This window comes from Alligator sinensis, unplaced genomic scaffold (assembly GCF_000455745.1).
Source record: "Alligator sinensis unplaced genomic scaffold, ASM45574v1 scaffold647_2, whole genome shotgun sequence".
Classification (NCBI taxonomy): Eukaryota; Metazoa; Chordata; order Crocodylia; family Alligatoridae; genus Alligator; species Alligator sinensis.
In genome coordinates, this window is record NW_005841832.1 from 6685547 (window position 1) to 6712042 (window position 26496).

Here is a 26496-nt window from a genome sequence, read left to right on the forward strand (position 1 = left end):
GGGGGGGGGGGGGGGGTGGAGGGGGAAGGGTGGTGCACAGCCAGATGAAGATCGGAAGCAGCATGGGGTGGTGGATGATGGCTGCCACCACATACAAGCTTCCTCCCCCACACTTCCTTATCCAACTATCCCCAGGGCTCCATGTTGCGCCTGAAGCTCCACTCTCACAGAGGGGAAGCCCCATGCTGGACTCTTCAGGGAAATGGGCAGGGCTCCCTCCACTCCTAGCAGAGTGCAGGGACTGTGTAGCTGGCAGCAGAGGAGACAGCAGGCTCTAGTTCAGGGCTGTCTTCGCTGCCAGGGCTAGAGCTACAGGCATGAGGTGTAGAGCCTCGGGGATAAGACAAGCTCTGCTCCCTCCCTGCATGCAGCACTGGTCAGAGCTACACCTACATCAGGCATGAGTGCCCTGATGTCCATGACTGCTGCTTCTGCCAGGCAGTGGGGGCTTCATGCCATGGAGGGAGTGTGTGCGGGTCCCTACACCCTGTCCAGCTGAGCTCCGTGCTCCTACTGCCCCTCTGGGGGGAGGAGGAGGAGGAGGAAGAGTTCCCCCCTGTATGGAACAGAGCCTCCCCTGCCCTGGGTAGGGAGGGGTGGAGGGAAGAGTCCCCTTCTGGGGCTGGGCAGCATCCCATAGAGCCCCCCCTCCCCACTCCGCAGCAATGGGGAGAAGCAGGGGGAAGAGTCCCTCTTTGTGGATGGGCAGCCTCACAGATCCCGTCTCCCCACCCCATGGTGGCGGCAGGGGAGGAGGAGAGAAAAGTGCCCCCCCTCCCCCAGCACCAATCAGGGCACACTATCCCACTCCTGCATGGCCAGGAAGAGGGAGGAGGGGGAGAAGTTCCCTTATGGGGCCGGGCAGTCCTGTGTGCCCAGGTTGCTCCAGGTGTCAGCGAGCCACTGGGTTGGGCCTGCCGGGGCCTGGCCACCCCCTCTCCCCTCAGCTCAGCTTCCCTGTGGGGTGCCCGGGTTCCCTGCTTTAGCGTCCTCAGGCTTCTGGCTTGAGCCACTGCAGGCACGTCCCAAATGTCTATTCACTTGCAAACTGGTTCACTCTCTGTAGATCAGACTAACTTGCAAAGATTGAATCGATTCATGCTCAGGCTTTTTGAATGTCTGTCCCTAGCCCAAGTGAGAACAAAGAGCAAACTGTGGCAGGGAGCAGATGCCATATTTTTATAAAAAGGTTACAGCAAAACAGGAGCCTAACCTGTGTTTTCCAAAGCCGTGATTATAATAGATAATGACTTTAGAAAGGAAACAGTGGGCATGGTATGAGCAGATAGCAACATCTTTGCAGCTGAGACACTAAAGTTACAAGTCTTCAAGAGGAGGTGATGGATAGCAATAATGTGAAACAAAATGTATGGAAAAATTAACAGTACTTGGGCCAGAGGACGTTTTTTTGGAGATACCTGACACCAAAAGGAGATACCTGGAGACAGGAGGAAGGCCAAAATGTTAGGGATAAAGGAACAAGCTTGCCTCCTGCACTATAACTAGCCAAGAATGTGAAGGTCCACATTAGTTTTTTTAGAGCTGAACTACATCTCTTGTGCAAGCTGTTACTGTTTTCACATGATTCATTTTTCCTTTTGCTATTCTTAATAAGTCTTGATTTTACTACCGCCTATGAGGCTTGAGTTTCTTGTCTGAACCTTGCCTCCTGTGAAATGTGTAGGAGGTTGTTCTCTGAAAGAAGCAAATCTTATTTGGCAGAATTGAGGGTGGGATCCAAAGTTACAGAAGGCTTATGTCTGTAGGCTAGAAAACAAATTGCATAACCATTAGGGCTGTGTGAAACAGCACCATTTCGTTTCAACTTCCTTTTCACCGTTTCGAAAGGACAGTGTTTCGTTTTGATGTTTCATTTAGTTTTAAAGCACCGTTCTATTTCATTTTGTCAAAACTTTGACTGTTTCGACGCTGTTTCGACGTTTCACCCGTAGGCTATAATGGGGAATCACGAAACTGCCTGTAACTTTGTCATTTCTTGCCTGATTTGAATGAAAACAGCAGGGATTCAAATGAAAAGAGCAGCCTGAGGCCACAAAGCCTGTCAAGTTTCAAAGAGATAGGTGCAGGGGTTTTTCAGAAACTGTACCTCAAGCTGCTGACAAGCAAAACTCATGACATGTGACTTTGTGTGCGTGTTAAGGCATGCCCTTACTGGTGCTGGGGCCTCTACAGGCACAGAAGTGTGCCCCAATCAGGCATCCTCCTCCCTTATAGCCTCAGTATGGTCCACCACTTTAAATAACAACAGATAAGTAAATAACAACAGACTGTTCCATGCTGAAGGGGACTCTTCCCCCTCACTCCTCCTCCCAGGGTGGGGAGGGTGACTCTGTGAGGTGCTGAATAGGGACTCTTCCTCCTCCTCCCCTTCCCCCACCCCCTATCCCAGGGCTGGGAGGAGGCTTCTCCATGCAATACTGCCTGGCCCCAGAGCAGGGGTGGGGGCAGGGGGAGGCTTTGTTCCATGTTAGGGGGAACTCTTCCTCCTAGTGCAGCACAGTAGCACTAGCATCTCAGGTAGCCAAACTGTCAGAGCCTTTCTTTCCACACCAAACACACCAAGTGCCCTGATGGAAAATACGTAGGAGACACCAAGCAACAACTGCGCACCAGAATGAGCACACTCTGAAAATCTATCAAAGATAAGAACAGAACACCACCTGTCTCCAGTCTCTCAGGCCTGATCCCCAAAGGGAATTTACAAACCACTTATCACAGATGAGCCTATGAACTGCACTTCATCAACCTCCTAGGTACAGAAACTCATGGACTCAATATAGACAGTGGAATTCTGACACACTACAGCCTGCCGGACATCTGACTCCCCAGGTACTTCTCCATTTTTACCTGCACTGTTTCATCCCTCTCCTCCTGCACCCCCCCAGCCTGTCCCTTACCCTGTGAGGCCTCCATTTCCATTTTCAGTGACTGGCTTTCTTGCCTGTATTGCATGCCAGCCTATGGCTTTTTTTACTGTTTCTTCCATCCAGGAACAGTACCACACACACACACCAACTGCAGGTGATTCCTTAGTGTGACAAAGGGTTTTCAACCTGAAAGCTGGCATCCCTGGCAGCTAAACTGAGCCCACCTGGAGCCTCACAACTCTACTGCAACCAGCAAGCCTCAGACCCGTCAAAGACACGATAGATCTGGGCTTTCCCCAGCCAGGTCTGTGTGTGTGCATGTGGTGGCTGGAGGTTATGGTACCTCCTATCCGCCTTTCACCAGGGAGATCCTCTGTCCTGACATTTCCTGGGGCTGCCATGCCACCAAAGGGTCCCACCAGGCCTCCTAACACTGGTAGAGTGCAGTTTTAGTGATCATGCCCAGGACCTGTGGTCTCCTCCTTCCCCACACCCCCAGCCCATACCTCCGAGTTTGTCCTAGCATGGGAGCTCAGCAGGGACATGTACTTCCCCTGCTGGCTGGTGATACAGTGAGTGCTGCCTCCAGCTCTGAGAATCAAGTATTAAATGATTTTTAAAAAATGGACAAAAGGAAATAGGTGCAGATGGAGTGAGGAGGGTGGCACTTACTCCATCTGAACCTGGATCTTGGGAAATCCCAGCAGTGGAAGGTTCACCTTGAGGAACACCAGGTGCTCTACCAAACCAGGATTCAAAGAGGTGCGGTGGGGTGTCATTACATCACCAGCAAAGCTGGACACCCTCTTGCTTGGAACACTGGTTGGTGGACAGGACAGGTGTTGCCGGGCAACCATGGCCAGATCCGGCCACATCTGGCTGCGGCTTGCCCAGTAGGCCAAGGGGTTGCACAGCAGTGGCTCCATGTCCTCAGTGAGATAGGCAGCCACCAAAGCCTGAGTGCTACCTGCCTGATGGTGAGGTCTGGTGCCTCTGGACCCCACCTTGGCCCATATTGGCAGGACCTGTGGTGGAGGAGGAGACTGGCTGGTGAATGGCATGCTGGCATGGGACAGTGGATCCTCCTCTTACACGTCCCCCTTCCTCTGCCCTTCTGCCTCCCTGACTCTCTTCACCAGCACCTCCATCCACTGACCCAGGGTTTTGCTGTTGCATATGCTATTGCTCCCCTTCATTCTCAGGTCACACATGGCAGCCAGCATGTGGACCATACTAGACCGCAAGGGATTAAGCCATTTCCTGATGCCCTCTTTCAGCTACCTCACCAGTGCCTGCACGTCTGGTGACAGTGGCTTGCCCCAGCCAGGAACATTGGTCTCCTGGAACTTCTCCATTTGGTTCTAAAGTTCCCTTACTGCAGGGATCACGTGGCTAAGGAGGGCACTGCCAGTGCTGACGCTCTCGTGGCCTTGGAAGGGCTTGAGGACCACCAAGATCGGGGAGATGGCATGCCACTCAGCTCTGTTAAGGGGGCTGCTTATCCCAATCTCCCCAGGCAAGGCCATCCAATGGATGGCCTTCTGTTGCTCCGCCAGTCTCTCAAGCATCAGGTATCTGGAGTTCCACTGAGTCTCCACATCCTGCATGATTTTGTGCTGAAGGATGTTTAGCTCCCCTTTCCATCCACCTTTCCCCCACTGTTCCAGGCTGGCCTGCCTCTGCTTTGGGGGGATAAGGGCTTTGGAGTGAGAAGGGGACTTCTTTTTGGGCACACTCCCACTGGTGCCTAGCTGAGGAGGAACAAGGGCAAGGGGGTAGTGCCTTTTGAGATGCGTCAGCATCCCTGTGGTGATCCTATGTTTTGTTCCCTTGCCCCAGCTGGTTTTGGCTTGGCAGTGCAGGCAGATAGCATATGTGGGATCATCTGCCAGCTCAAAATGATCCTAGACTGCACTACCCCCTCACTTCTAGGGTGCAGGTGTGGCTGGCTTTTTCCCCTCCTCAGCAAGCAGAGGCACAGCAACAGGAGGAGCAGACTCAGCTGAGCCACTTGCCTCCACAACCTCTACCTGAACCTCCTCTGAAGTGCCTTCTGAGGAAGGAGACCTGGCTCTAGGGGAAACTTTATGTAATGCATTACATACAATTATCTACATACACGTGTATTTATGTAATGTATGTATGTATGTATTTATGTAATAAAATGTATGTGGTATGTGTTCCTGAATAAATTCTATATTATAATATGCAATATATGCTGTGATTCCCTGCACAGTGAATGAAATGCTCACTGTGAGAAAAAAGAACAGATTTGTTTTCTGGGGGAAAAGAATTATTATAGACTAACAAAAACAAAAAGACGATTTTGGTGGAGAAATAAATTGAAAGGAATGAATGAATATAATAATAAAATAAAAGCAAAAGATATTGAATCCCACTTGCTAGGAACAGGCAAGCAAGTAGGAAATGATAGCCTTTGTCTGACACTGCTGAGCTGCTGGAATACACAGCTGAGTAACTGACCCCAAGGCAAAAAGTAGCTTAGTTCAAACAATGTTGCTTTTTATGCTGTTTTTCCATCCCTCCCCCAGAGTACTGGGATTGGAAGGGACCTCAGGGAAAGATCACAGTCACTGGCCAGCTACACAGTAGGTATCATAGCAGTCCTTCCCCCTGCTTCCCCCTCCCCCTCTTTACTTTCTGTTTCCCTGCAGGCAAGCCCAGCTTTGAAACTCGAAACATTTAAAAATGTTTTGACTGCCCTTGTTTCATTTTGAAGCCTTTTGTTTCATTTCAATTTTGCTGTTTTGAGCTTGAAATGAGTCGAAACAGCATTGAAATGATACAGCTGGCAAAATTTCTCACAGCCCTAATATCTGTTTCCTGGTTCCATCAGGACAGCACCAAAAGCATTGATGAAGCCACAGCTCTAGGTAGTTTCTTGTCAGATAGACAAGGGGTCCCTTAGTGCAGATGAAAGAAATATCTGTTATTGTTAAGCTTTGGTGTATGTACTACACAGAAGATTTTGAAATGATCTACTGTTTGGGGACAGGAAAAGCCAGCTATTAAGTAAGATAGGTCTTGTTGATGGCTTTCACATGGATTTGGAGAGAAGATAAAATACTGAGGTTAGTCTCTGAGAAAAACCTAAAGGGAAAGGCTTAGGTATTTCCAGTGGGTGTATATTGTTGTATATAGCTACTGGCCATTTGGTACGAGTGTGGGAGTTTGCTCTTAAGAGATCTCTATAATTTATCTTTAAAGGAAATTCCCCCTTGGTGTAGAGGAATCTGCAAATAATCTCTCTCTTGAATTGTTATATTGATCTAAATTGTATGTATCATTGGTGACTGTTTTTTCTCTAAATTCTCTCTCTTCTGTGCAACTCTTTTGCTCTAAACTCTGTTTCCCCTGTGTAGTTATTTTTCTCCAAATTATCCCTCTCCTAGGTGGCTGCTGGCTATTTATCAATATTTGATCTTTCTCTGAAAGTGTATTTCTGCTGGGTGGCTGTTTATTACCAAAGGGTGTCTCTCCAGGGTGGCTATTGGCTCTGCATCAGTTCTTGAACTCTTTCTTTCCCCTGTCTCATGGGTGACCTACCAGCTGTAAAAGGTACTCTCTCGCTCGCTCTCTCTCTCTTAACAAAGGTAATTAATTTTTTGCATGGCAAACATCTCTTTGAAAGATGATGCATTAGAATCCAGTACAGTCCCTGTGAAAGCACAGGAAAAGGCTGTAACTGTGCCAGCCATATACAAGAATGGAGGGAAAAATCTCTGTGCAGGTCCTTCGAATGTAAATATCACAAAATTGGTTTTCCTGGAGCAGTCTGCAAAATGAAAATAGCAATACAAATAGCAGCAAATGCCACCTACAGAATTGGAGCCCTTGCGTTTTATTGTGCTTTCATAGCAGCCAGCCTAAAAAGTCTTAGACCAAAGTCATCATTGATCCAAATCCATTAGTTTCAGCAGTAGTGGACCAGTGATGAATGCGGCCCATTAACATTATAATTTGGCTTGATTCTGCTCCAGTTGCAGTCAGTGAGAGTTAAGTCATTGATGTTAATCAAAGCAGAATTGCAGAATCAAGGCCAGTTAGAGAAAATCTGAAATGCCCCCCCAAAACAGTTTGGTTTGGAGAGTTTGTACATATTTTTATATAGGGAAGAGAGAAATTAGGCCCATACACTTCCTGCTATTCTGGCTTAACTTCACACTAGTTTTGCAACTAGAATGAGGATGAAATATGTCCTTTGAGTAAAGTTGTGTAAGATCCAGTAGCTCAACTCACTCCCCCACTTCTTGAGCAGAAGACTAAGAATTGAGAGAGAGAGAGAGGAGAGCAGAATGCTGAAGGGCCTCTTACTGTGTCTTGGGCATTTTAAAATGATAATGTGTAGGAAGGAAACAATCACAGCCTATACAATTTTGGGTGCATTTCTTATACATATTTTACACACTTTAATAAATATACATCAGATATACCTGCCAGCAACTCAGCATATCCATTATTCACTGTTCATTACTTCATATTCCAACTGCCTGGGGACTTGTGATGTTCAGGGGGTCATGATAGGTTATACCTTCAGTTTGCACAAGTGTTTTCTTACCTGATTTTTCTCAACATCCAGCTACAAACATGTAGTATTTTCCACCCCAAGTCATGAGTCATGAAAATTTCTTAAGGAAGAGCAAGAGTTTTGTCTAAAAATCCTCAGATTTTTTAAATAGATTTTCTTTATTATTTGCTTTCAGTTTTGAGCCTTAAGAGTTCACTCAGGTCCTGTTTGCAAGATTTTCTTTGAAATCACTGGGATTAGAAGGATTACTTTTTATTTTGTACTCTGCTTCCTTGCCCCCGATCAAGTGATCCACTTTAGTCCAGGAGCTGGGTCTGTGAGGAAAACTCCAAGTTTCATGGGACTCATAATAAAATATTGTTTTCATATAACTGAGGTCTGACCTTATGATGCAAGGAAGCAGTTTTGTATGGCTTCAGTGAAACAAGATTGCCTAAAGTCTTCTCTACCTAGAGGAAGATTTCTCTCACTTTATTGCTATTTCCCAGTGAATTGACTTCCCAGAGGCAACCAGCATGACTTAGTTTATAAACACATGTCTTCCTTAGTGCAGGATCAGCTGTGTAAGGATACATCCTGGAACAGACGTTGCCTGTTTTCCCACAGGATTGGGCCCCTGCCATTCCCAGGGCTTCAGGGGTCCAATCCTGCAGGACAGCTGCAAACAGGGGAACTGACTTGGGGCATGCCTTTGCAAATGGGGGAACGTTTCCCAAGGTGTATCCCAAGTTGGGGTGCAGTAGTGCTATATGCATACCCTGCCAAGGGATTTCTGGCCTGTGCCTCTGCAAGCAGGGGTACCTGAAGTCCCAAGAGCACCTGCCTGGGGTTCACCCATTTGCAGAGGTGTGTAACAAGTATAATATGCAAACCTGGGAAATCTCCAGCCAGGGGATTCCCAGGGCATGCCTGTACTAGCATGAACCTTGGTGGGAGATCCCAGGGCTTCAAGGGCCTGTTTGTACATATCCTGGGAATAGTCCTGTAGGGGAATTCCCAGGGTGTGCAGGATCAGGCCCCTGAAGCCTCAGGAATGCTTGCCCGTGGCATGTGGAGATCTCAGGCAGCTTCGGGCTGCCTGCACTCTCACCTAAGTCCACCACAAAAAAACAGCACAAATTTATACCATTTATTGTTGTGGCCACAATTTTAGGGATTTGTGGCACTACAAAGGGCATGGACATCCGTTTGCTTGTGGTTTCTGCCTCCACAAAAACCATGCGTGTTTTCATTCTTAGATAACTGAAGGAGCAGAAAAGGTAACATGCAGTGCTCAGGGCTGGGGCAGTTTATTTACTCATCTGAGTTGTACCATTGACTTCAGTTGCTGTCTACATCAATCAATATACTCATACAGTGTTTTATTAATGCATGGTTTACGTTCAAAAGTCAAAACTGTTGTTGAAAACATCTGGATAGATCATTCAGTTTAGATGAAAAACAACAGTCTATTTTATCTGCTACCTAAAGGCCTGCATAGCAATAGGAAATGTTATCTTTTCGTTCAGCTGTAAAATCTCTCTATCAGGTATAAGTATGTGATATTAATAACCGTTAATAAATGGGCAATAAGGATTTACAGTTCCATAAAAAAAATCACGAATGCCCATTGATGATGTCTAAGTGTCCTTAAGTAGGGTAGATATACAGCTTTGCTAATCATGCTCCTTCCTAATTGATTAAACTGATTAATGTTGTGATGTTCTTTGGAAAAGTTCTACAGTTAAGTGTAAAGAAGCTGGAGGGCTTCAAGGATGTTTCTGCCTTGCTTGTTTCTTGTTTCATAGTCTTTGAAGTTTTCAAAGAAGTTATGACATGTTTAAAATGTATGCCTTAGGTTTACCAGAACCAAACAAAGACCATATATTTGAAGGATTGAGAACAGATCAAGGCTTCTACACATCTAAAGATTTTCTACCACTGATAGCAATGGCAAGCAAACCAGGTATGTGCACACGTGTGTATTTGTTGAATAAAATTCAGTAGATGGTTGGCAATTTCATTATTACTCCTTGGAGTTGCGCAGTGTACAGGCATGTGTAAAATCGTGCATCCAATTAAGGAGCGCTTATAAATACGGAGGCATATCTGAGGTTGGTGCTTCTCAGGTGGTAGGGTACAACCTTTTGGAGAGGAGGAATAGAGGAGAAGAAGCCTCCCACCTTTTAGCCCAGTACCCTCATGGCTTTGCCCAGGGAGTGAGCCTTTGGTCCTTTGCCCAGGGAGTGAGCAAGTTTTACTGCTGGCGGTTACATGTGTACCTGGATTATCCTATTCTGCCTATCAGAGGCCTGCTTGGGCATTGTGTACTGCATGGTGGTTTCAAAAGGCAGCATTGGTAGCTGGGCTGCATGTGGAATCAGTGGCTTCTGGGCTGGTAGCTCAGTGACTGCTTTTCTTTGCTCCTCCCTCAATTCCTCTAACTCAGCACAAGAGGCTCATGCCGCAGTCACCCTCCCTGCATCCCCACTATATTACTGCTGGTGCTAGCAGAAAAAGGATCCAAAACTGTGTGTGTCACAAAAAATAAGCTTGTGCAACTACATAAGAGTCACTTAGACACATTGAGGTGAAATAGGACTTGGGCTATGGTCCCTGCAGTCTTTGTATAACACAAGGCAAGAGAGGGATACAGGGAGTCAGGGAGATAATATTAGTCAGCATGGTACATGGTGACCTTAGGTTGTGGTTTGCATTGTGCCTTTTCATATGTTAAGAATGTGCCTCTCTAAAATAAATTACCACATGGCCAGGCATGAAAATGGTAATGTGTTAGTAATATGGGCTGCTTACAGATGTTTAAAAAAAAACACCCCAAAAACTCCCTTTACTGGAAGAAGCAGCGCTTTAGTTCATCCTGGCTCCTCAATGTCTGTATAGATCTAGTGATTCAGCAGGGTTTTTTGTGCTTTTATCTAAAGCTAATTCAATCAGCTATTAGATAAAAGCACCAAAACCCCCCCACTAAAAGTGCCCAATATATACAAACATTGGGCAAGCTGGGTCCAACTAACACAGTGCCTCATCAGGGCATGTGCTGGGCTGAGCATGGGAGCACGCCAAGTTTAAAGGAAAGCACCTTTTTTTTTTAAGTCTGCAAGCAGCCATGGTGATGTCTACTTTCGGTTATATACTGTGCAGGCTGTATACTGTAGTCACACCATCATCATTTGCAGAGTGAATCACTCCAGTACATTAACAAAGAATGTGGCTGCCTCCTTGTTTAGATTTTCACAGAAATAGAGGCTTAAATAAGTTAGTTGCAACAAATTTATTTTCTGCTTATAAAAATGTAGCAAGTTCTTCCTTTTTACTTCAAATTATCTATATTCCAGAGGGAAAAAGCCCTGCCCATCCTTCCTCCGCTACGAGAACTAGATTATTTCTTTGTCTGTTTTTAATCCAAAAATAAATTTAGAAACAAAAAAAAATATGGGTGTGGAGAAGACAGCTTTGTAAAGAAAGACTTACAGACATATAAATCATTTGTTGTTCAACAAGGAAAAACTAAACCCACAACAAATGAAAACCACAACTCTACCACTGCTATAAAATATACAGGCTTATATGATTTATTTATTTATTTATTTTTAAAAACCTATATAACAATTTGTGTACTTAAAACATAAGAATTTGCAGGACTAAAGTCTAAGTCCATTGAAAATAGCCTGAGAGTGCACACCCTTTTTGCCAGGATAAATCATGGAGTGCATTAGTGTCAATCAAAAAAGAGTTAGGATCAACTTTGAAGAAACAAACTAGTTTCTATGACTTCTATAACTTATTTTTGTCTTTAGACAGCAGTTTGATATGCTCTGTTAATTAATTGTATCTTTTTAATTATGTTGATTCCACCTCAAACTATTTAAAATACAGATTTTGAAAATAAGATATTTTTTCTCCTCTCATTTCCAGGATGTCAGATTTCCAGTTGTTTGAATTGCCAAGGCTAAATAAAAATACTACATTTACTCGAATAGATGATGACCCTGATTATAAAATAATACCCAAATAATTAGATGTTGTATATAGAAAATGTATACATTTGCCAAAATTTTCCAGGTATATAATCTAATTATTGGAGTTTTGCCTTGAATTTATCCCCCTCCAAAAGTTACAGCAGGGAAGATAAACCTGGGAGGTCAGTTAGCCCCTTTGATCTCTGCTTCCCTCCAAACTTTTCCCTAGGCAGCCCCTTCCCCCCTCATTACTGTCAACCTCTGCTCTCCCTGAGCACATGGGTTGCCTATACACGTACACTTAGGCTGTTTTGATGCACTGTAATTACAATGCATTGGAGCAGACTCAATTAATCAAGTCTGCTGGAGTGTAGTAATTAGTGCACTCCAGCAAACTCCAGTGTCACATGTAACAATGTCCCCCCGCTGAAAAATGGTGTCAGGGGCATTTAACTAAAGCTCATTTGACGAGCTTTTGTTAAAGTGCCCCTGCCACCATTTTTCATGAAGTCATTCAGAATTGATGTGTGTAACCCTTTTTTGAAACCGCTACAAGTTTTAGCACAGGTACTCCAGAAACACACTTTTAAGCAGCACCTACTTGTATATAGTACAAACTATGTGTGATATTAGTCCAAGGCCAAAGGCTTGTGATTTACCATATAACTCATTGGGCTCAGCCTCACCAGAGTCAATAGGATTTCAAGACATGGTGATCCCCCAGCACTGCTCAGTATATGTGTATACTCCCGATACCCCCCACAAAGGATCTATGTGCTAATTAGGCTCCCACTTATGACTGGAACTGGATGTTCTTATTACAAATCCTGGAATGCTCCAAAAATGTATATACAAATGAGGGCACAGGGCAAGCTTTACCTCATGGAGGGTGGGGCAACACTAATCATATGTTCAAGGCTAAGAGAGGGGGTGACGGAGGGATTCTGGGTGAACTGTTTAGGGCACTGTTTGGTGATGTTTGCTGGCATTTAAGGCTGGTGGTTAAATAGCTGTGGGAGTTAAGAAGAAGTCAACAGGTATTCAGTGTAGTGGTTCACCATGACTTGAAAAGGTCTCTGCTGAGGGGGACTGTGCTTAATGGTCACTACCATCTAGTCTATTCAGATTGGCTGCACTAGTGTATCCTTATGGTAGGTTCCCATCACCATGTTTGCCCACTTTAGGTCAAGTGTTTTATTGTCCTGCTCAGTATTGGCTGCATTTAATCAATCTCATAGTTGGTTTCCATTGCTGAGCACATGCTGTTTTGGCAGCAGTTTAATGATAAACAGTGTATTTAATGAGGTTTCCTTGTATGATCACAAAAAATGTGATTATAAGATGAGCAGATTTTTCCCCCATGCCAATTGGAGAAGGAGGGGGAGGAACCTTGTCTTGTATTCGAGTAAATATGGTAATATTTTCTGTTTAATTGCAAGATTTGACCCAAGCTATCTTTTTATTTCCACCCCATTTTTTATTAACTTATTTTTCCCAAATCAGTTCTAAGTAAATCAATGTCCTCATTAAAATAAACAAGAGTGTGTGCATGTACCTGTGTGTGTGTGTGCACACAAGCACGTGCATGTAAAATATAACACTGGTGCATGCGCACATATGCATACACAAAGACATACTATCGAAAACCCCATTCTTGCAAATAGATATACATGTGCTTAATTTGTATAGGTGAGTAGTCCAGTTAACTTTTAGGCCTCAATACTGCAAGTTCCTACCTGTGGGCAACCCCCCAGGCACCTATGCAGGATTGAGAAATAAAGAATTAACAGTGAAACAAAGAACTGAATGGGCATTGTGACAGATCTACTTGATCTGGAGTGGTACTTTGCTACTTGAGCTGGTCTTTCTTTCCAGGCAGGAAAGAATGGTGCCAAGAAGATACCTTACACTGCCTTATCTCATGTTGTGCTTGTGCTTTAAAAAATAAAAGTTCATTTCAGTTTCTGTCAATTTACCACCTTTCAATAGGAGTGAATTCATTTAAGAAAAGTAAGAGATAAATGATTTTAGACAGAAATAGATCTATAGAAAAGTTAATGGAGGCTCTGTGACAGACACATACAGAAATATGACATTTTTTGCTATAACTCTCACACCTACTGAAAGCGAAGGGGTTTTGTGTATTAGGATGTCCTGTTTTTGTTTTTGTTTTTGTTTTCTTTTGCAGGTCAAAATGTAAAGAATTGTGTTCTTGAAAGAAATCAATACTTGTACTTCTATATGTTCTTGCTGTGAAAATTCACAGCTGGTATAGCATGAAGTTAAGAGTTACAGAGCACTGATTATATGGTCAACATAAACTCTTCTGAATGAAATCATCATTGACTCAGTGAGATTATAACTTCATACTATTTATGGTATCATTAAAAAAATTATAGTAATTTGTCTAATCAACAGTTTAGTTACATTTAAGCTGATGTTAAAGTGCAATCCAATATATGGAGCACGTGCATTTAAGAATCTCTCTCATACGTGAATCATCAAATAGAAGCCCATGGATAATGAACACCTAAAGTCATCATTTTCTCCATGTAGTTTTTTTGCAAAATAGCCTGTAGAAGCCGGTATAGGGTAAACATTTTTGCCTGAAGATCTCCTAAAAAGTATTATAGTAATAATCTTCTTACTGCTGTCATGTGGAATGGGTTCTGAGAACCATGTCATAACCAGAATATTGTTAGTGCCTTGTAAAAATTAGTATAGCAAATGGGCACATGGTTAAACTATCATATGAGCTCTAAACAAATAAAAAAATATTTAAAAATGAAGGGTAATGCTCTGCTATGGTAAAGGTATAGCAATTTTTTTTAAACTATTGCCATTTGTTTTTACTTATAGAATAATGCATACCAGGGAAAAAAACCCAAAGTTTTGTTTTTGGCTATAAAGATCTTAAAATGATTGATTCCAATTTGGAAAGACCTACACAATCTTAAAAATGTTCTGTAGTTCATATCCCTTCAAGATAGGAAGGCACTGCTGCTAGCATACTGAGTATGAAATTATATATATGAGCATATCTTAAAAATGGGGATAAAACTGTCTTTCAATGAAGCAGAATAATTTGATAGTGACACTCCATGCTTGGAAACTGCAAGATGCAATTTTACACTGCTTTGAGTACAAGTACCTTTTGAGCTGTCATGCAGAAATGGTTTCTCTACTTGAAAATGGGGTTTTCCTTTCATCATTCAGGAATGTGTGCCTGTCGCTCTCCATTGCCATCAATACGTGGAACCGTGATTGTACTTGGAGCAGGAGACACTGCTTTTGACTGTGCAACATCTGCTTTACGCTGTGGAGCTCGCCGCGTATTTGTGGTCTTCAGAAAGGGATTCACTAATATCAGGGCTGTCCCAGAGGAGGTAAAATGGAACAACTGTAACCTTCTTGTAGTAGTAATAGAAGCAATTCTATGAGGGGATCACTAATTGTTGTTCTTCATACATGGCCCAGAAGTGTATTAGATGCCTAAAATACTGTTACTAGAAATTTAATATATAAAAATGATGTTGAAATTTAACAGTGGAAACTCTTTTTGTATTATCTCTCTATCAGATTCTGCCTTCAGTTATGCTTTTGCAATTCCCTATGAAGTCAGTAAGATTTGTACTTACATATATAAGGGCAGAATTTAGTCCTTTATAAACTATAACACTGGGGGAAAAGTTTAAATGCACATAGACAACCTAGAGATCAAAGAATGTAACATACGTGACTCCTTATGAGCCTTTCTAGCCTTACACGTGACTTTTCAGGAGTCTATGATGTCACAGAATGGTACCCTTCTGGGTCATATTTAGTGAATCTCAATGATCCAGGCACATTTTGGGAACTTAAAGACTTGTAGAAGTTAGTTAAAATTATTTATATGTCTAATTTGTACCAAAGCCTAGTGAGTAGTGTTATTCAGCATGTCTTTCTAACTTAATTAAATATTTTCAGTTTACCTTTGCATCAGTGTACATTCTCATGCACATGCATGTATGCAGAAACAAGCACACTGATTGGTGTGTTCACCATTTTTCTTTCAGTTAAAAATTATTACAATTTGGTGGGCTTATTCAGTTTTAATTTATGTGGCACATACCTTGGGTTGTGGCATAGTTTACATTAATGGAACATGCAATGTACCTCTGTGATGGAACGTGTGTGAAAATGGTGCTTCTTTTGCTTCCCCCCCCCCGAGAAGTTGTACATCTTGAAGATCCAATCATTACACAAGGGGTCTAGAGGTACACAAAAAGCAATCAGTTTCTCATAGGAGAATACTCCTATTTTATTTTGCCATAAAGCAAACCCTTTAGCTACAAAGGAAGACAGGAGTTTGGGGAGGCGGTGGTGAAGAGGGCATACCAAATTAGGTGTTATGAATAGAGTGAGGTGACGTTCAGCTCCTTACTAATCAGAAATCCCTGGTCAGCGTACCAGATCTTTATTTCAGTAAATTTGTCAATTCAGAAAAGTGTGCAGTACCCTTGTGTAACGGGTGGCCTAGCTTGCTGGGTTCTGCAGGCAGGTTTTGCTCCCTGAGGAGCTCCTCAGCTAGTCCTCCCAAATAAAGCACAGGCTTTGATCAGTGAAGAAACTAACAAATAAACAAAACAAAACCCTTCTGCCCTATTCCAGTACTAGGAAGCTCTGATACTTTGGCTTTGACCCCAGTGCAGCAGCCTCTCCCCTCCTTGATAGCTTGCTTGTTCTGCTCACAGCTTGCTTCCTGCATGCAAACTGTTCCCTCATTGTTTGCTGACTTTCCCCTCTGTCTCCTGGGGTTTTAGGCTCTCAGTGGGACACTCCCTCATTATCCAAATGCTCAGCTTGCCCAACTGGTCTGACTGTTCCTTCTTAAAGGGACAGACCACCCTATTACAACCTGTTAGTCAAGCCAGGCAGTAGATTAGAAATTAATAAAGGAAAAATTGTCTCCACCCCAACATGCCCATTATTAAGGTTCCAAATGCTGTTGGGATGCTGTGGAGCATATAATGTACAAAAGAGATTTATCGCATAACTAGATGTGACCAAGTTGCAAATCTTTGCCTGTACAAAATACCAGTTGATCTCATGGAGAGATTTTAGAAAAAATAAAGGATATTTTTAACCCATGTTAATGTAACTCAGGGCATGGACAAACTTTCATTTGGAGCAGCTTTGAAAAAGGAAGAGAGAGCTACTGCTCACAAGCATGTAGATACAAGTGAGTTAAATCACCTAAACCTTGAATTAAATAGGGTTAAATTTAGAGCAGTTTTACTACATTTGCATTACTACAGGCTCCAGCACAGACAGGGCTGTGAGGGCAGAACAGCTGCTGTGCACAGCAGCTCCCCCTCCTGTTTTGAAATCACCCCAAGTGAAGGTTTGTCTGTGTCCTTATGCTATCTAGATGATGTTAAAATCCTACTTGAAAAAGTATGATGTAGCTTTAACCTGGTGGGGGGCCTAGGCCAGATAGCATAAGTTAAAATTTTGATTGCTCTTCCTTATTAGGATTTTAACCCATGTTAGTTAATGAAAACTATTTTAACACGGGTTAAAAATGCACTTTGTTCCTTGTTGAGAAAATGCCTGGGTAAGGGACTCAGGATATGCCTCAAGGCAGTAGCATAAGTATAGGTGGCAACCAGGCCATGTGCCCTAAGTGTGACTTAGAGGGAGCGTAAGAACAGAGCCATCACGGGGGCTGGCCTGGCTTGCTGTTACTGCCCAGGATGCAGAACTTTCTTGTTATGTCTGTGCCTCAAGGAAAGGAATGAAGCATCAGATTCTGCTGTAATTTACAGTAGCTTTATTCCCTCACTTTCATAAGTTTATGTGAATCAAGCTTACAGAGGAGGGAAGAAAGGCTCTATGGGGATTCTAGACACCTTAAATGTGTTATTGGGCTTAGTTCTTCACCATTTCTAGTGTTTGGGGGGCTGTTCTCAAGCAAACTCCACATGTGGCAAATGCAGTAATTCATACTGGGGACCCCCGCCCCTCCCCCAAATGCCATTCTTAAGCTCTTTGTCTGGCTGTTGTTGAGAGCAGAAGTCAGGTATGTCCTGTGCCGCTTCACTGTCTCAGTTTTGGATTTGGCATATATGGGGCTTGCTTGAGGGCAGCACCCCAGAAACACTGGAGGAGTGGTATAGACAGACCTAAAATGATCTAGTCACTTCTGCTGTGCTATTCACTTGTAAAGGGACTTCAGAAAGTCCCATACACTTGGATGTAGCCAGTGAGAAACACTAAAACACTAAACTATCTATTACACATCCGCATTTACTAGCTCTTTTGAGATGACTATATACTGAGTTTCCAATATAAGAAATTCAGAAGGGGGCGGGGGGGCACCACCCACCTGTTTTCCAGTAGCCTTTTAGTATTTGCCCAGGACAAGGAAGACCTTGGTTGTAGGTCCTTCTCTCCTAAGGGTGATCAGCTTAGCCATTTCACTTATTAGGAGAGTAACCTAACCATCAGGCTGAAGATGAGGGCACTCTCCATCCCTCCTGCTAAATCTGAGCCTCAGGGCAGACAAAAATGCAGAAGTCATGAGATCACAAGAACAAACAAATGGCAGTCCATCTCTGTAGTCTGTTAGCTAGGACACTCTCTTGGGAAGGGGAGTCCTGGATTCCAGTACCTGCTGTAAGGTTTGTTTCTGTTTTTAACCAATCTTATATAAAATGCATGTAAAGAACAAAAAGAATGTTTCTGAGGTAGATACAGAATTGAAAATGCTGTAGATACAGCACTGAAAAAATATCTGTGACAATCCTGAGACCACCACCATTAAATCAGTGCTAAGTCCACCTAGTACCCTTTTCAGGAACATACTGCAATTGGGAGAGTATCTCTGGGCACACTGCTAAAGGAAACCACCCAACATTATCACATTGTAATTTCTCCATAGGAATTTGCTGAACACAATATACATTCATTTCCTTTCTAATTAAGAATTCAAAATGAAGCCAATGTTTGTTTTTAAAAACAAAAAAGGTGGTTTCTTTGCAAAGCTTTTTACGTTCTTTCCTTACTCTTTTACTTCTGTCCCTTCATTTACATTAACAGAGGGAGTGAGAGTTGATTTTAAAAAAGCAAACCAAAAAGCAAAACCCTGCATTTTCCTTTATATTTGAATGATTAAAATATATGTTTTAAACAGTAAAAAGGTGTGAGAAAAATGGGGTGTGGAGAAACAGAGGTCTGCCCATGCAGAAGTACTACTACCTTTGTACAAGGCCCTGATGAGACCTCATCTGGAATACTTTGTACAGTTTGGGCCAGGGCATGCTTGTTCAAGAAAGATTCAGTTCAGACAGGAGTGGGTGCATAGAAGGGCTAGTAGGGAACTGCAGAGCCTCCATGATAAGAGGAGACTAAGAGAGCTTGCCTTGTTTAATCCTATACAGGAAGAGTGAGGGATACATTAATGTTCTGTATAAATATATATGTATGACAAGGGGAAATTACAGGGAAGGGGAAGAGGTACTGAAACTAAAGGACAATGCTGGCACAAAAACAGATAGGTATGAATTAAACATGAATAAATTTAAGCTGAAAATTGATTGTTATAAACCAGCTTCCAGAAGTGAGGTTCTGGAGCAACAACAAATATAACAGGTTTTAGGGTGGAGCTTGGTAAGTTTGTGAAGGGGATTGTACAGTGTGGTTGCCTGCAATACTAAAAACCTGAATGGGCTCAAAGGCTGGTAAGATAAATATGTCCATAAAAGTTGTTTATATGTCCGTTGTTATGGTGGCATAAAGCCCAAGCATACAGACATCCATGTCGCTTGTCATGTCACAAATGCCCTAAATTGTGGTATGACAAGGCCTTCTCTAGACATGCAGGTAAAGGCACAGTTGGAGCTAACGTGTGAGCCACACGATCACACCTCCTGCCATGCCACACATGCATGGCAGGATGTGTGATTGTGGAATTGTGCATTACATCAAATCACACTGTATTGCTTGTGTAGGGGGAGCCTGATCTTGGGCTTCCCCTGTATCAGCAAGAAGCAGGAAGCTACAGCTGGGAGCCCCCTTTACTGAGGGAGTTTCCAGCTGTGGGAGCCATGTGCAGCTGGGACCCAGAGACCCCACATCCGATGGAGCCCTGGCTCCCTGTTGTACCTCATGCACAGCTGGGACCCAGAGTCCTCACGTGCAGCCAGGACCTAGAGCCATGTGGGCCCAGGAATTTCACATACCCCTGAGCTTTGTGAATCACAGCAGCCACAATTCTCAGGGATCCAGGGTCGCACTTCTGTGGCTGGGAGCCCTGTCAGCTGACAGGGGTCCCGGCTGCAGGGGAGACTCTGCTACACATGCAAATTAAAGCCAGAGGAGGGTTCCTGGGGTGTGTCTGGATGATGGGAGCCCAGTGTGCCTTGGTTTGCAGTTGTCCTTTAGGATCAGCACCCTGAAGCCCCAGGAGTGGGACAACAGGCAACATTTGTGGTACCTAATAAAGTGGATCAGTTGTATCAGGGCACATATGCTGATCTGCTTCATTTGGCAATGTCTGTTTATAGCCAAAAAACAAAGAGATCCTTTCAATTCCTGGGTACCTATTTATTTATTTACAATCACTTTTACTGGTAAAATGTCAGTAATGGAACTATTCTTATTGGGGATGGGGGGAAATAACACTTTTGAAATGAACAGAAGAGTACTCTGTTTTACTTTTGAAAGTAAATGGGGTACTTTTCATGGAAATTTTCAGGATTTAAGACTTTCAGCATGTGTTCCTTTGCCCAATAAAAATTCCTTAAAATGATCCAGTGCTTTTAGATCTTCACAATTAGTCCAGTTTAGCAACAGTAAGAAAACATGAGAGAGAGTTCCAAAATGAAGAGAGTTGATTGTTTTCTCTCCCCCCCCCACCCCCAAAATTAGGTGTTTTCCCATAACTTGTTGGTTTAAACAAAATTGCAGAACATGGAAAATATTAATTAAAAATGAAAATTTCCACAATAAAATGTTGTGAAAAAAGCATATTATACCTTCCTCCCTCCCACAAAAATATTAGAAAATTTTCTACATTTTTCTACCAGCTCTACCTACTGTGTTTGGGGGGCGGGGCGGGGGGGGGCGTTGTTTGGTTTTTTTTATTGTCTCAGACTCTGTTCTGGTTTGGAATCAGTACTGCTCATGTGGTGACAGTGGGCTGTTCTTAAAGGAACAACATATCATGTTACACAGGATAATTCCAGTACCACCAAAGGAGTTGTGGCAATCTAAATCAAGAGTAGAAGAATGGAAAGAAGAAAAAAATTGAAAAAAAGAAATAATAGTAGTCTACCTACATACCATACATAGACACCTTCTGCTAAATCTGGAACACTTGTTAGTATCATGGATCAAAACCTTTTTATGAAGACATAATAGCATTTGTATTATTTTGATTTTTCACTCCACAGATGGAACTGGCAAAAGAAGAAAAGTGTGAATTTCTGCCTTTCCTCTCCCCTTGGAAGGTTGTGGTGAAAGGTGGACAAATTGTTGCCATGGAGTTTGTTCGAACTGAGCAAGATAAAGATGGAAACTGGAAAGAAGATAAGGATCAAATTGTCCGACTGAAAGCAGATATAGTTATCAGTGCCTTTGGTTCAATTTTAAGTAACTGTAAAGGTAATGCTTATAATAATACACTCTAACAGCTTGCTATTATTTCAGTAGTAACCACATTCAGTTTTGGGACCACTTTTTTCAGTTTTAATATTCTAAATGAAAATAGATGGATTTTATTTTCCTATTCTAAATATTGTCCCTAATTATAGCTCTACAAAGAGGTTGACTGAAGGTAGAATTGGGCCTAAATGTTCAAAAAGGATTATTAATTTAGGTCACTGCTTTAAATGTTTAGTAACCAATTGAAGACACCAAAAGAAGGCCACATTTTTAGAAGGTATAGCCTACTTGCCTTCTGTTGGGTCTCCTGTAGTGTGGCTCAAATTACAGACCCAAAAAATGAAGCCAAAATTATTACTCACTTGGAAGGGTAAGTTTATGGAGTTGTACTTAGAATGTATGACAATATTACCCTATGTCATGGAGCGGGATCCCCAGGGGTGGCCGTGATGCCCCTGATGGCTCTCTGAGCATGCCAGCTCTGCCCCAAGGGCACCCTGATATCTTTCCTGCCATGTCTTTGATGGAAAAATAACTCAGGAGGCTGCCCACGAGCATCAACTTAGTCCTGGTTTGTTGAATCTTACTCAAGCTCTCTGATCTGTAGGCCCTTTGCCAGGCCTCTCTTCAGTGCACTGCTGCACGAGGCACCTCAGGCCTTAGAGGCCAATTGCATGGCTCCAACCACCCCTTTACTACGCTCCATGCTCTGTTGGGGCCTTGGCCTACTTGGACTCCACCCCTTTGATATAGCTAGGCCTTCTAGCTTAGATCCACTGTGTTGGGCCCGGCTTTGAGGCACTAGCCTACAAACTCCTTTTATTACTGGGCCTCTTGCCCTTGCAGCTCGCGCCCCTCTGGCGCTGGGCTCTCCGGCCCCTTGCAACTCACGCCCCTCTGGCGCTGGGCTCTCTGGCCCCTTGCAGCTCATGCCCCTCTGGCGCTGGGCTCTCCGGCCCCTTGCAGCTCGTGCCCCTCTGGCGCTGGGCTCTCTGGCCCCTTGCAGCTCATGCCCCTCTGGCGCTGGGCTCTCCGGCCCCTTGCAGCTCGTGCCTCTCTGGCGCTGGGCTCTACAAAATCATGTGTCCCCAATGAGGCCTCTTCCTCCCCTATAAGCCTCTTCCTGGTCCACGAGTTCAAACAATAACACAAACCTAAGCCCCTGGGCTACAACATAACATTAATAATAAAAGCAGCACGCTGCCCCGTTAAGAGGGCCAGCTCCCACGCTTAGAATACCAGACCACTTTATCTCTGGGCACCTTGTGGCCCCTAGAGTCTTACTGCATTTGGAGATAGCAAAGATCAAGCCCCAGATGCCTTGGGCTGCTCTCTTATGCAGGAGCATCTTTTCCGGACAGTTGCCATACTGCAAGTGACCCCCAGCCAGCCTCAGCCAGCTTATATGTGCCCTGGGCCCTGACTCCTTCCGGTCAGCTGGCCACCTGCAGATGCCTGTGAATACTTTGTTAGCCTGTTACTCAGGCAACCTGAAGCTGTGGGGCTTTATGTAACTGCCAGGCTCCTTTGCTAAGCTGTTTCTGTTCTTAAAGGCTCAGGCACCCTTTGGTCCCCTGTGATATACCTCCCCCCTCAACACCCTGACTCACCCGAGCAGGTCTTCACTCATTATGTCATAGACTTCTTTTCATGAGGCTTCTCTCAGCTTCCCTTTGGCTTCTTGCTAACCCACACACAGTGGGGGTGGAGGTTTTTAGGTGCCTCCTGCTCTCCTTTTCCCCGAGATTTCCCACCTTAGAAGGTGTTTCCTACATCACTTTCTCTGGCGACTGGTTTGAAGCCTGCTAATCCTTGTACTTCTCTGGTCCTCCCTTGGTCCTCTGCCTTGGCTTCAGATGGCTGAAACTTTGCCAAGGGATTGGTCTCCTGGTCCATCCCCATCCCCTGGCATAATCCCTGGGGCTTTCTGCCCCATAATAGGCCTCTTACTGGCTCTCTTTTCTCTTCAAATACCCCCTTAGTTCTGATACCAGGAAGATTTTTTTCCTTCCTAGGACCTCTATCCTCCTCTGTCTCTGGGGATGTAATCTTTTTTTTCTCTCTGGTCTGACTAGACCATATATTTGTATGTTCTGCCTCCCCACTTCTCAGGGTTCCTGGTCCCAGAACTCAATTTTTCCCTGGCCTGTGGGTCATCCATCAACCTTCTTCTACCCAATCACATAAGTGACACCCCCTATCTTCCCTGCAAATAGCTCCTTCACCATTCACCATTTTTCATGACCTGGGAAGTTACTAATAAATATCTGGGGCCTTCTCCCAGACCTCGGCTTCCTTTCTGTCTGGTTACCTTTAGCAGGGTAAGGCCCTTGGGATGGGCTTGATCCCTAAACAGGACTCAACAGCTTTACCCTTTCCAAAGTGTCTCTGGGTGTTTGCTCCACTCTTCTCTCCTCTATGCCTCTCACTTGTTTGGCCACTGTGGCCTTAGTTACTCTCTCTTTTCTGAAGCATTTATCTGACTCGGTCTGTGCCTGGGATTAGCCCACCCTTACTCCCTGTCCTCTTCGTCTTGGGCGTTCCACCCTCTGAGTGCAGCCATGCTCAAAGCTGAGTCCCTGCCTCCGCTTCTTACCTGAGGCTGTTCTTTCTTTTGTTTACCTGCCATACCTGCCAACTCCACTTCTAACTGCTGGATGCAGTCTGTTACTGCCGATATCTTAGTGTTATGTTGGCTGGTAAGTTCTCCCAGCTTCTCCCTCAGTTGGTCCATTTCTGATCTGTGCTGGCTGGTCAACTTGCCCCACTTCTGATCCAGACACCCCGGCATTACTGATCAGACCTCTTCCTGTCCAGGTGGGGATCCTACTTCTAAAGACCAATCTGTCCCTGTGTTCTTTGCTCGCTGAGCTGGCCCTCTCTCATCTTCTGGACTCCCTATGTTTGTGCATTCGGGTAGTTCCCTGCTCTCCTGAGACTTCAGGGCTCCTAGCCTTGTGGCCTCTAGCTGTTTCTTGGTCTCAATTAAGATTCCTTTCGATGCCTCTATCATCTGGAAGTGGTCCTGACCCTCTGCTCTAGCTGCTGCTACCTGTTCTGTTAAGAACAGTCCCAACAAAGCCACTTTTTCATGCAGTTGATTAGTGGCCTGCAGGGCTTGCAGCTTCCCCTCCATCTCAGCAAGTGTTGTGCATGTAGTGCTTCTCACTGCTGTCCTATTCTCACCACTGTCCTATGTTTTTGTACTAGCTTGGTCCACTTGCTCCTGTAAGTGTTTATTTTCCTGCTCTAATGATAGGACCTGATCTGTTTTGCTTTGTACACATGACTGTAGATGGTCCCATGCTATATACATTGCTGCCTCTCTCACCTTGCCTGCTTCCAGAAGGGTCCTCGTAGATTGTATCTTCTCTTCCAGTTGTCCTTTTTCATCTTCTGCCTTTTTCAGTCAGGCCTGTGTTTCTGCTTCAATGAAAAACAAGCTGACCTGAATCAATTTAACTTCTCTCTCCCATTCTTTGCCTGCTTCCATCTCTACTACCATCATCTTCCCTGCAGACTCTTCCAATTGGAAGTACTTCTGTTGCCAGCTGTCTAACTCCTCACACAATGCTTCTACTTGATCTTCTTCTCTTCTCTGTAGCTGCTTCTCTATGGCCTCTATAATATCTTTTGACACTTTTGCTTGCTGCATAAGGTCTTACTTACCACACTAGCTGACCATGAGATGTTTATAGATCACCTATTTTCCAAAAACCACCTTATTTTGGAAAAGTTAATCCTTTAGTGAATGGTGAATGATATACCTAAGTTCATAGATTTCATAGACATTAGAGCTGGAAGGGACATTATAAGACCATCAGGTCCAGCCCCCTGCCCAAGGGGCAAGAGTCAGCAGGGGTCAAATGATCCCAGCAAGATAGGCATCCAGATGTTTTTGAAAGTACCCAGAGTTGGTGCTTGCACCACCTCTAGGGGGAGGCTATTCCAGGCCCTGGGGACTCGGACAGTAAAGAAAATTTTCCTTATGTCTAGCTTAAAATGGTCTTTCAGGAGTTTGTGACCGTTGGAACTTGTCTTCCCATGGGGTGCCCTGGTGAACAGATGCTCTCCCAGTTCCTGATGCACACCCCTTATATACTTATTGGCTGTCACCAAGTCACCCCTGAGCCTATGCTTTTCCAGGCTGAAGAGTCCCATGTCTCTCAGCCTCTCCTCATAAGGCCTGCTCTCTTGTCCTCTAATCACTCATGTGGCTCTCCTCTGGACTCTCTCAAGCTTCTCCACATCCTTTCTGAATTGCGGAGCCCAGAACTGGACACAGTATTCCAGCTGTGGTCTCACCAAGGCCAAGTAAAGTGGGAGGATGACTTCCTGGGTCTTGCTTAAGATGCATTTGTACTTGCAAGCCAGAGTTTTGTTTGCTTTGCTGGCTACAGCATTGTATTGGTGGTACATGTTCATCTTGTGGTCAATCATGACCCCCAAGTCTCTTTCGGTTTAAGTTCTTTATTTAAAGCTTAGTTTTAAATGGTGTCAAACCATTGCACTTTTTCTTCATTGTCAGATTGGTATGAAGTGTGGGGGGTTTTGCCCTTCTTCTGTAGTAAAGGGCATGGCACTTCCTGGGATCTCTTGAGAATATATTAAGAACCTTTACAGAAGCAGGTCGTTGGACACCATGGTCCCCCTGTTTTACCTCTAGTGGGTTAAGGTGTTGTGTTATGTTTTGTGTTGTGCAAAGCATGAGTGTGTAGTTTTACTAAGATGTTACATTATGGATTTGCATTGGATGGTTTGAATAGAGATGAACCTGCTTCAGGCAGGTGGTTGAACTAGATGACTTATGGAGGACCCTTCCATCCCTACTTTTCTATGATTCTTTTTTATAGCACCTCACAAGAACTTAATTTGTACAACTAACTGTCATATTCAATTAATTCACTTTGCAACAAAGAGAAAATAAAAATGTTCTGGGTCCCATAATTGCAAATTGCACTGGTTGTACAAAAATCAAGTCCCCCCCCACCCCTGCTTCATACATTACTAAAAGCAGTGGTTGTAGAAACAGAATTTAACAAGTAATTCCATTTTTCTTGCAAAAAGAATTTAATACAGCTTGCACTTCTACTGCTGCACTGTCTCTGTAGTCTTATTTTGACATAGAAATGGTATTTTTCTCAACAAACTGAAGCAATATAACAAATGATATAAGGGCAGTAAAATAAGCCTGAACTAAAACCTCAGATTCAGACACCACTAAAGGTTGAGAAGTGTAGGTGAATACTTTGTAGTACATGTATATCTATATGAAGAGGACATTTTCAATACTATGGTGCTGCTGTCAGATTCTGTAAACCAAACGACTCTAGCAATTAGGGAGTGTCATGATGAACATGCTGTCTCGCCTCTGTACTGGTCCAGAGCAGGCAGAGATCCAGGCTATCTTGCATATACTTACCTCATGGACTGGTGTCTGGAATATTAGGAGATG

The 26496-nt window shown here is 43.9% G+C and overlaps 1 protein-coding gene across 1 annotated transcript in view; it reads left to right on the forward strand.

The window, feature by feature from the left end:
- Positions 1-26496, forward strand: part of DPYD (dihydropyrimidine dehydrogenase) — a 646991-nt gene that overhangs the window by 279722 nt on the left and 340773 nt on the right. Inside the window, exons 9-11 of the mRNA XM_025193285.1 lie at positions 9275-9382; positions 14613-14782; positions 20831-21041. Of these exons, the coding sequence (XP_025049070.1) occupies positions 9275-9382; positions 14613-14782; positions 20831-21041 (489 nt within the window). The remainder of the gene's footprint in view (positions 1-9274; positions 9383-14612; positions 14783-20830; positions 21042-26496) is intronic.